The sequence below is a fragment of the Phoca vitulina genome, unplaced genomic scaffold (genome assembly GCF_004348235.1).
Source record: "Phoca vitulina isolate PV1807 unplaced genomic scaffold, GSC_HSeal_1.0 scaffold30, whole genome shotgun sequence".
NCBI classification, from domain to species: Eukaryota; Metazoa; Chordata; class Mammalia; order Carnivora; family Phocidae; genus Phoca; species Phoca vitulina.
This window is the reverse complement of record NW_022589733.1, coordinates 19,601,934-19,612,436: the sequence shown is the minus strand read 5'-3', so window position 1 is coordinate 19,612,436 and position 10,503 is coordinate 19,601,934. Positions and strand designations below refer to the sequence as shown.

At 41.5% G+C, this 10,503-nt stretch overlaps 2 protein-coding genes across 3 annotated transcripts in view; one reads left to right on the top strand and one right to left on the bottom strand.

Annotated features, from left to right (window-relative positions):
* The window catches only part of NIP7 (nucleolar pre-rRNA processing protein NIP7), a 59,582-nt gene extending 49,122 nt beyond the window's left edge, over positions 1–10,460 (bottom strand). The window contains exons 1-5 of one of the 2 annotated variants that reach the window (XM_032424089.1): positions 10,317–10,460; positions 10,108–10,194; positions 9,868–10,006; positions 9,227–9,367; positions 7,821–9,018 (exon numbers count right to left, since the gene is read on the bottom strand). In XM_032424089.1, the coding sequence (XP_032279980.1) occupies positions 8,899–9,018; positions 9,227–9,367; positions 9,868–10,006; positions 10,108–10,194; positions 10,317–10,372 (543 nt within the window). In that variant the 5' untranslated portion in view covers positions 10,373–10,460 and the 3' untranslated portion in view covers positions 7,821–8,898. Of the gene's footprint in view, positions 1–7,820; positions 9,019–9,226; positions 9,368–9,867; positions 10,007–10,107; positions 10,195–10,316 lie in introns of those variants that run through there. The other variant, XM_032424090.1, reaches the window with a different exon arrangement.
* On the top strand, positions 33–7,467 carry TMED6 (transmembrane p24 trafficking protein 6). Its single transcript, XM_032424091.1, has 4 exons — positions 33–2,113; positions 3,397–3,523; positions 5,120–5,271; positions 7,136–7,467. Exons 1-4 carry the CDS (start codon positions 1,901–1,903, stop codon positions 7,367–7,369), a joined length of 726 nt encoding a protein of 241 aa, XP_032279982.1. The 5' UTR covers positions 33–1,900; the 3' UTR covers positions 7,370–7,467.
* Positions 10,461–10,503: the final 43 nt, after the last annotated feature.

Sequence of the window (10,503 nt, the reverse complement as noted above, 5' to 3'; positions counted from 1 at the left end):
TGCTGACTATGTTAAGACGCTGATGTCAGACTGTATTGGATGTTTTAATCCTTGAAAGCCATGTCAAACAGAAATGTGGAAATGTCCTCTTAATTTGTCCTCATATAACATATTTTTGGGACAAAATTCCCCCTTTCTCACTTTTGAGTCGGTGAAAGGCAAGGTACAGTTTTAAAATTCATCCTGTAGGTACAAGTTAGAAACTTTGTACAGCTTTATTATCTATTTACATGTTTTGGGATTTGGTACTACTGTTTTTCCATCAGTTAACCCCAAATGAAGCTACAGTGAAAGGGTGAAACTCTCGATCCCTCTCGATCTGGTTGCAGCTAGTTGTGGTCTTCCTCTATATGTGGTTAGGATCCAGGAGTTTTTATCTCTTCCATGTTTAACATTATTAGACTACGCTCTCTGGGTAGAAGAGTGACACTGTGACACATTTAAAGAAGCAGAATATCCTTTCAGTGTTTCTCAAATTGAGAAATGCGTAAGTCCATTAACACTTTTTAACGTAACTTCAGGGGTATTTTTATACTATTCCTGAAATGTGTACAAACATAAAACTATGCCTACACCTTCTACAGAACTGTAATACATACTATGAACTGATGATTGTTTTGCTGAATCTAAGTCACTGCTCATGACATGGGCAGTGCTGGGGCTGTAGCAATGATAGGATGTGGGTGGGTATGCTTGTGCACTGGGAAGTGATCCCAGTCGCTCCCACCTTCACCTTAGCAAGACTGATGCAGAGCCACCGGCCTGCAGAGTACTGTGATGTGACGTGGCCTTTGCTAGAACTGAATACAGTTATGAGGTCTTTCTTTGCTTTTTAGTTTATGACACTTAAGGGATTACCACTTGGGAGTCAATGCAGTGAAGCAATACCTGGTTAGAAGGTGCTGATGCTGTTTTGTTTTTTTAAGATTATGGCTGAAATCAGAACATTTAGGCACTGTCGGCACTCAGAGACTGACAGAAACACTGTCCTGATAGGTAAGAGTGTGAGACCCACTCGGGGCCCCAGCTGCACCAGCTGTGCTTCTGGGACAGAGCTGGCCACTGGAGTCTCTGAATGTCCACTCCTCATCTCTAAGGCAGTAGGTAATGGTATCTCCCTCCCAGGGCTGTTGTGGGAACATATAGGAAGCAAGTAAATCTCTTAGCTCAATGCCAGCCATGAAGTCAGTGGGTGTTCAATGAGCCTTTTCCCTGCTGAAGAAGTCATAAATAAAGGAGAAAAGACTGAAGGTTTGAACAATATAAATACTCTTTAAGTGGGTTTTTCGATAGCTTTAGAAGAACAGATCAGTCGGGGGGAAAGCAGAACGAGAATGATCAGTGGAGAAGTTTGACCACTGCCTCTTGCTCACTTTATTTGTCCATTAAAATTTTAGCGCACACTTCCATGCTATGCTTGTTGCTAAGATCCAGCACTGGGCAGAAATACTGTTGAAAGAGGTCTGCCCCACGTATCTTATTGAAGCAACAGGTATCACCCAGCAATTTGATACGAACAGGAGAAACAAATCTCTCTAGGCAAACTTTGTCCGTATGTTCAGATGGTTGTAAATAAACTTACCCAATGTTTATTCCTAAGAAGAACTGAAAAATGATGACCCAAAGGAAGGACAGAAATACCTCTTCTGAAGTAGATTCTATCTAGCACCCATGAAGTAGGTTTGGTAAGCCACTGAGTTTTTGAGGTAAAAACAAAAACTCTTCCTGTGAGCCAAGCATGGGGATATCATGCCAGTTCTATTATGGAATATCCATGTGTGGCCCTGAAACTGGCCTAAGTGTGACTTGTAAGTTAATGATTACCCTAGCAGTTGTCTAAACTACTTGGTTTCACTAGACTGCAAGCACTTCACCTGCAGTGGAATCTCCAGAAAGCAGCATGTTCCCTTTGCTCTTTGGGGCTGGACTGGTGGTTCTGAACCTAGTGACTTCTGCTAGGAGCCAGAAGACAGAACCCCTTAGTGGCTCTGGGGACCAGCTGCTCTTCCATGGAGCAGATCAATCTGACTTTGCCATCATGATCCCTCCAGGAGGCACAGAATGCTTCTGGCAATTTGCCCGCCAGACTGGATACTTCTATTTCAGTTACGAGGTGAGTACACGGCCCCTCTGGCCATACTGGGGACTTGCTTTTTTGTTTCCTTTTGCAAAGTGGGTCAGGTTTTATTCAAATAGAAGATTCTGGTTGTCTTTATTATGCTGTGATTCCCTACCTGTTAATGAAATGGACCTGCATTTAGATGGAAACTCTTGATGGATGAATAATCACTAAAACATATGGCTTGACTTCTCAAACTGGGGGCAACGGAGGTGTGCTCAAAGCCATGGGACAAACAGACTGCCTCTTCCTGGAGAGGTAATCATATATTAACTCAGATCTGGAGATGAGAGAGAATCCATTTTTTAAAATAATAAAACAATAAGGATATGGTACAAAGTCGAATGAAAACTTACATGAACTTTGGCAACAGACCCTTAGATTTCAAAGAAAGATGCTTCAGTTTATGGGACTGGGGGAGCCACATTTAGTCTCCCTCTTTAAGGGGTAATTCTGGCAAACTACAGAATCACTGGCTCAAGGTCTCTCTATTTGGCCAGACAATCCTCTGTTTCTTAAGGAAGGTTAATGTTTTCAAGTTGCCTGTTTACAGGCCAAGGACACTTATCCATCCTGTGGTCTTACACCACAGTGCCCAAGGATGGTGAACTCAACAGTAAAGTCAGAGGCTGTTAATTTCCTTTGTTCTTCATCTTAGAAACCTGTTAACTTTCTAAATTTTGTTTACATAGTAATAGACTATGTTGATCTTACTCCATTGCACTGTAACTCAAAGCTTATTTTAAATTAGCTTATCAGAGCCTTTTCTTGTCTCTGAATTTACAACAGAACAGTAGCTACTAGTAAGCTCACTGTAGCCTGGGCTTATCAAGACCCAGCTTGAGGAGAGGTGCCTACTGAATGCCTTATTTATTTGCTGTCAAGCAGCAAGTAAACCCAAGTCTGGGACACCACCGGGGAAGTCAAAACCAAGCAAGTTCAATCAACTCTACAGCCAAAAACATACATATCAATCGATATACACCAGATGTACGTTCTGAGACAGGTCTTCTTAAAAGGAGTGTTACTGGCATTTTGGGCAATTCTTTGTCTTGCAGTACTGTTTCTAACGTGGCAGGATGTTCAACATTGCTGTCTCTTCCTACCCACCCCCCAACACCACTGTTGTCTCAATCAAAACTCCCAGGGAGGATTGGGCAGTACCATCCCTGATTGAGACCCACTGTGCTGATGACCAGGAATGTCAGTCTTAGCACTTAGCTAGCTTTCTGGTGATGTAGCAGGGGCTTTTCTCCCTCTTTAATGTGTCTTGGCAGGTGCAGCGGACACTGGGAATGTCACATGACCGACATGTTGCTGCCACTGCACATACCCCACAGGGTTTCCTCATAGACTCTTCTCAGAATGTTCGAGGCCAGATAAACTTCTCTACCAAAGAGACAGGTCTGTTTTAATCACCACAGTTACTGTAATAATAAGTTTCTTTGAAACTGGGTCAGTAATGAGGAAGTACTGAAATTACTCAAGTACATGAAATGTAAAGGCTCTGGGTTTTTCACATAGGGATGATCAAACAGTAGGGGGACTAAACCGCCTTGAACACCAAAAACTATCCTTCCAACACCAACATCAAATCTTTATTGGAGATTGCCGGCGGCAGAGGACATTAAGTGGCAGGCTGTCCACTGGCAGATTCAGGACAGGGTCTCCAGGTGACTAATTACTGTAACTCCAGGGTCCAGAAGCTCAGTTTTATATCATTGTCTCCAATTGATCAGGTTATGAGAAAGTGACCAAAATAGACCCATTTATAATACAGAATTCCAATTAACAAATTTATTATAGGATAGCATTTCTTTCTAGTTATCATAATACTTGAGGCAGTTACTAAACAGCAGACTCAGAACGAAAGGAAATGCATAGCCATGAAAATATCCACATTCCACAACAAAGCACTTCTCCAGTCACCAGAAAACTTCTACAGCCAGATCGAGTCTGTCCCCACCTTGGACAACATGGGTCAGTTTTTTGGGTTTTTTTGTTTTTTCCAAGAGCGAGCGAGGGAGAGCGCAAGCACGCACGAGAGCAAGCACACAAGTGGGGGAGGGGCAAAGGGAGAGGGAGAAGTAGGCTCCCCGCTGAGCAGGGAGCCCTACACGTGCGGCTTAATCCCAGGACTCCAGGATCATGACCCAAGCCCAAGGCAGATGCTTAACCAACTGAACCACCCGGGCACCCCCCGGCATGGGATCAGTTTTAATTGCCCTATCAGCCGGGTATACGAAAAAAGACAATGTTTTTCAACCGGGGCATAAAACAATCCTTCATTGTGTAGCACAGGATATTCAGCATCTTTGGCCCCTACCTGCCAGTAGTGCCTTCCAATCATTTTGACAATCAGATACACTGCCACACCTTTCTAATCCCGCTCCTCCCCACTCCCATACACAAAGGATGGCGACCCCAGTTAAGAACCAGCACCAGTACATACCCTAAACCATCAGTTCCTGCACAAACCACCTTGCAGAAGTTACTCCATCCAGCAGAATAGCTTCTTTCATCAAAACACATCAATTTTTTCTCTAGTTTCAAGTTCAAGATGGTATCCCCCAGCTCTAATGGTATACAAGAAGCAGGAAAACACCAGGCTCTTAATTTCAATTCATTTTGTTAAGCAGAAAAGCTTCAAAAAGAGATGTGAGAAATATAAGTTGAAAAAGACGGAGAAAACATTGTTTTCAATCTAGTATAGAACTAACTTAATAAATTTACTTACAAACTTACTAATTTATAGAACTAAGTTACTAATATTTGGCAAAACACAGTATTGTAACTGGTACTTAGTAAAGTAAGTTTCATGGAATATCATATAAGGTATTCCACATCAAAAATTGGATCTTTTTACTTCCTAAGTAAAAAGAAGGAACTACAGTAGCACCTTTAACACTGGTAAACATGTGTCTCCAGGGAAATCTAGAGGGTGGTAGGTCAACAAAGGGTGGAGACCAAGATTTGGTAATGATCTAGGGATTCCTACAGGTTTTTATCAGCTTTGTCTAAAAAATCAGCAAAATCACTTTGGTTCTGTGCAAGTGTACCTCAATTTTGGAGTCTTCTATGAGGGGCCTGAGATGGACCACAAACAGAAGAATGAAAGAAAACAACTGAATGATACTCTGGATGCAATTGAGGTAACTATTTTGTGGGAGATTGTGGAAACATCCTTGGAAATAAGTAATATCATCTGAGTGAGAGCTCATTTGGGGAGAAACCAAACAGGCACAGGGATCTGAAACCTTTAATTTTTAGGACTTAGAGCTCTTGAAACTCCTCACTTGTTTTATACCAGGAGTTGGCAAACTATGGCACACAGACCAAATCTGGCCCACTGCCGTTTGTCTTTTTAATTAAAATAGAATTCACCATTTTAAAATGTACAATTCTGCGGTTTTTAGTATATTCCCAAGGTCCTGCCACTATTGCATCTAATTCCAGAACAGTTTCATCACCCCAAAAAGAACTCCATACCCTTTAGTCACTCTTCCTTCTCCATGCCCCCCTCCCAGTCCTGGGCAATCATTCACTAATCAACTTTGTTTCTATGAATTTGCCTATTCTGTACACTGTATGAGTGGAATCATACAATGTGGTCTTTGTTTCTGGCTTCTTTCACTTAGTGTGTTCTCAAGGTTGATCCACATTGTAGCAAGTATTAGTACTTCATTCCTTTTTATGGATGACTAATATTCTCTTGTACGACTATACCACATTTTGCTTATCCACTCATCACCTCATAGACATTTGGGTTGTCCACTTTTTGGCTATTATGAATAATGCGGCTATAACATTTGCATGAAGTTTTTTGTAAACATATTTTCATTTCTGTATACCAAGAAGTGGTATAATCTGGTGGGTCATATGGTAACTGTTTAGCTTCGTGAGTAACTGCTATTTTTCAGTAGCTAAACCATTTTACACTCCCACCAGCAGTATCTGATGGTTTCAATTTCTCCACATCTTTGCCAACATGCCACTGTCTCTTTTATTATAGCCGTCCTAGTGGGTGTGGAGTTGTATCTTATGGTTTTGAGTTCTGGCTCCCTAATGGCTAAGGACATTGAGCATCTTTTCATGTTTTTTGGCCATTTGTATATCTTCTTTGGAGAAATGTCTATTCAAATCCTTTACCCATTTTAAAATTGGGTGGTCTTTTTATTGAGTTATAAGTTTTTTATATATTCTAGATGTAAGTCCCTTATCAGGTAAGTGATTTGCAGACATTTTCTCCATTCTGTGGGATATCTTTTCACTTTCTTGATAGTATTTTTCAATGCACAAAAGCCCACTGCCTGTTTCCATAAATGAAGTTTCAATGAAACACAGCTATGCTCATTTGACAATTACATATGGCTGCTTTTGTGCTAACAATAGCAGAGTTTGGTAGTTGCAACAGAGATTGTATTGCCTGCAAAGCCTAAAATATTTACTATCTGGTCCCTTAATAGTAAGTTTGCAGGGTGCCTGGGTGGCTCAGTTGGTTGGGCGACTGCCTTCGGCTCAGGTCATGATCCTGGAGTCCCTGGATCGAGTCCCGCATCGGGCTCCCTGCTCGGCAGGGAGTCTGCTTCTCCCTCTGACCCTAACCCCTCTCATGTGCTCTCTCAAATAAATAAATAAAATCTTAAAAAAAAAAAAAGTAAGTTTGCAGGCCCTCGTCTTCTACCATGTACAAAGAACAGAAGACATTGCCAGAACGGCAATGACGTACGGAATACATGCCTAAATCTAAAAATACTCTGAAAGAGCTTTCTAGTTTCAGCACTGAAATTTTTCATTATGAAATTATATCTCTTTAAACTAAGTCCAGACCTTTTTTTTCATATACAGCAAAACCGGCTTTACTAACAACTACAATAACCAACTTACTACATATCATAAAATTATGAGTAAGTTACTCAGCTTCCAGATAACTTAGATTAGTGCTTGTGGGCACCCAGGTGAGACTAGATGGGAGGTAGGGAGGACCCTCTTTTTATTTCATTTTCTGTCCCACAGGAGAATACACGGAAGGTGCAAAACAATATCTTTCACATGTGGAGATACTACAACTTTGCCCGCATGAGGAAAACGGCTGACTTTTTCCTTCTCCAATCAAATTATAACTATGTGAACTGGTGGTCGACAGCTCAGAGCCTTGTTATTGTTCTTTCTGGAATCCTGCAGTTGTATTTCTTAAAGCGTTTCTTCAATGTCCCGAAGACTACAGACACAAAAAAGCCAAGATGCTAAGCCAAAATGACTATAGCACCTTAGCTCTTTTCCTCTGGGGTAGAAGCTTTGTCAAAGTTTCAGTCAAATAAGCTTTGTAAAGTTACTGGAAAAAATCAATTTATCTTGTTAGAACATCTTAGTCTATTGCTCTCCTTTCCTCTCCAATTGCCTCAAAATGGCAATAAAATAATAAATGTGCAAGCTTTGATATTAACTATTACTAAAGTGTGTACTAAATGCTACCATCAAAATACTGTTCAACATACAGCAGTCCCTTAACCTTTACTAAGTCTATCTAGAGGGTTAACACAGAACCTTGGGAGGGAGAAGAGTTGAAAAAAATGGGACAAAACATATCTGTTTTACATGTTACATACAAAAACAGGAATTGGTAGACTGCTTTTTTGTAGTTAAAAATTTTATTTTTAGAGATGTCACCTTTGGAATTTAAAATAAGCAGGAAAAAAAGAAAAAAGCAATATATTTAAAGAAATCTTTTATAATATAGCAGTTTTAAAAAACTTAGTGGAATTTTTTCATTTCTAAAAAATATTTCAGTAATTCCAAAAATAATTTTGTCAGGCATGGGCAAGGTTGGAGGAGCTGAATTATTTCAGTGTCTCTGATTAGTGCTTTCTCTCTAGTCTAGTCAGGTAAGTAAAGGTTTGTAAGGGAAATCACATTTTAAGAAATCAAGGTGATGAAAAAAACATTAGCCTGGGATCATACCATCTAAGAAAAAGGAGAACAAGAACCAAGATATATAATCAAACTATACTCATGAGATCCTATCCTTAGTAATAGAAATACCCAGTATATGCAATATAAAAATAATTCTTACCATTTATTTAAACCTAACATTTGCCAGGCACTGTGTTAAGTGCTTTACAAACATGATTTCTAATTCTAAAACCATTCGTAGGTAGATGGTTAAAGCTGTTTTTTGAAGCAGAAGAAAATAAGCTTATCAAAGTTTAATGACGCCTCTAAAGCCATATAGCTGGTAGGTGTGAGAACTGGGGTTTGAATCCAAGGTTTTCTTCCACACCACACAGAACCTACTATATAGAAAATTAGCAGAACAAATTGCTATTATTTTATCCAAATTTCATTTGTAAAATCCCATACATGACCTACCGTTCTAATATGGCAATATCTGACTTTCATGGTATTAATAAATAATGAAGAAAATCTATCGTGTTCTTATCGTGAGTTTGGAAAAGTATTATCACAGATAACAATAAGCTAGCTATTCTTGTCCTCAGTTCCAATGACTTAGAACCTGTTACTCAAGACAAGAAGCCCTCTGATTCAAATATAAAACACAGTATTCTATTTAGTCACAAAGATCCGAAACACCGTTTTTGAGCCATTTCCGCATAAGAATCCAGCCTGCATTCGTCCATAATAGAAAGAATATGAAACTAAGAAGTCCCTGAAGAAGTCACAGTGTTGACAAAATTCAACATGATGATGGAGCCTACACAGACACAGGAAACAAAGCTAGGCCCTTCCACACAGCCATAAGTCCTCGCGATGATTTCGTTTTAAGTCAAAGTCTCTTCATGCCGCACATATTCCCCAATGTCTGCTTGATGAAATACCACAATCGCCATGGGGTCTACTTTCCTGCAGTCTTGTGTAGACTTTGCTGCCACCCCAAAACCCTGGGATTCAAAAGAAGAGACACTGATTCACTCAAGTCATTCAATAGGCACTCATTGAGGGATAGAAATAATGAAGATGAAAAAAAACAGTTCTTTGAGAAATTTGAAAGGTGCTGAGAATTTAGTCTCTGAAGCGCACAGACTGAAAATACATCCTTCTTGATTAAAAAGATACCTGATTTTTATAACAGCTACCATCTCTACTCACCAAAGGGACGTCTGCCATGGAGTACACCACCACTCCCTGGTACTGACAAGTATTTTCGGTGATTCGACCCAGTCCAGATTTCAACACATGGTTCCCATAAAGGAAGGACTGCTCTGCTCCAGGCTTTATCCACACTTTATACTACAAAAAAAATAATTAAATCCAAGAGACATTAAAATGCTAATTATTGTATCCCTGCAGATAAGCCCGCTGCTGGATATGTGATTAATTTCCTGAATGCATTTTAAGGAAAAGAGAAAAACGATGGTTATCCCAAATTGTTCACTCCCTAAAAAAAACTGCCAGGACGTTCTTTCTTCAACTCTACAATCTCTCTAATGGATAGTTCAAAAGCTCTTTTTCTGGATCCCTCTATGCTCTCACCAAAGCCACCAATTTGCTTTTTTTTGAGTGAGGTCTGCATAGGCTTTTCTACTCTGCGGGACATAACCGACTATGCAACCACACAGCATTCCCATGCCAGAACCCCAACCATGCCCAAGCAGCAAGTCCTGCAAACATCTCCGTGTGCTGGCACTGACTCCGTGGCAGAGAAGCTGCCCAATTATCTGCGTTCTGACGTGGCCCCCATCTTTGACTTCCTTCATCCCCAGTGGACGAATGAATACCACCCTACAAACCTTGGCATAGGGTGCAAGGTAATCCAGAGCTGTGATGTGCAACCGGAACTTGTGAGTCTTAGTGAATTTTCCGAAGCAGGTCCCCAGCGACACCAGCTTGTCCCCGGAGATGTTGGCGGCCAACTTCAGAATCTTCTCACTGAAGGGGTAATTACGGAAGAAGAAGGTGTCAGAGGAGGGAAGCTGGTGGGACCCAGTCCTCCACCCGGGTCCACTGCTGTCCGCCCGGCACCGCCTCACCTCACGTAGTACACCCGGTCGTTGTGCAGCCTGAAACAGTAGGTGCCGTCGGGCCTGTCGACCAGCAGCTGAAGGTTCTCCCCGATGCTGAAGGCAAAAGGAGGACTGGAGACAGCGCCCCAACAGACTCCTCCCGGCCCCGCGCCCCCACTCTACCCGCGCCCTTCCCGCCACACACACATTTGCCCTTCCCCTCCGCGCCCTCTTACTATTTCGCTATCTTCTCAAACATTACGCGGGTCTCTTCTTCAGTCAAAGGCCGCATTTTCCCGCTGGGTTACAACACCGAATCCGCGTGCCTCAGAGGCCGGAAACGGAAGTCGGCCGCCGGCCGCTCCCTGGCAACCCCAAAGCCTGCCTCTCTAGCCGCCTTCAACTTGTTCCCCACGCCAGCGC

Bases quoted from the DNA above. Each gene is read 5' to 3' on its own strand.
- TMED6 (XM_032424091.1), top strand. From the start codon at position 1,901: ATGTTCCCTTTGCTCTTTGGGGCTGGACTGGTGGTTCTGAACCTAGTG. The intron at 2,114-3,396 runs GTGAGTACACGG...GTGTCTTGGCAG, and splicing joins ACTTCTATTTCAGTTACGAG to GTGCAGCGGACACTGGGAAT. The intron at 3,524-5,119 runs GTCTGTTTTAAT...GGATTCCTACAG, and splicing joins CTTCTCTACCAAAGAGACAG to GTTTTTATCAGCTTTGTCTA.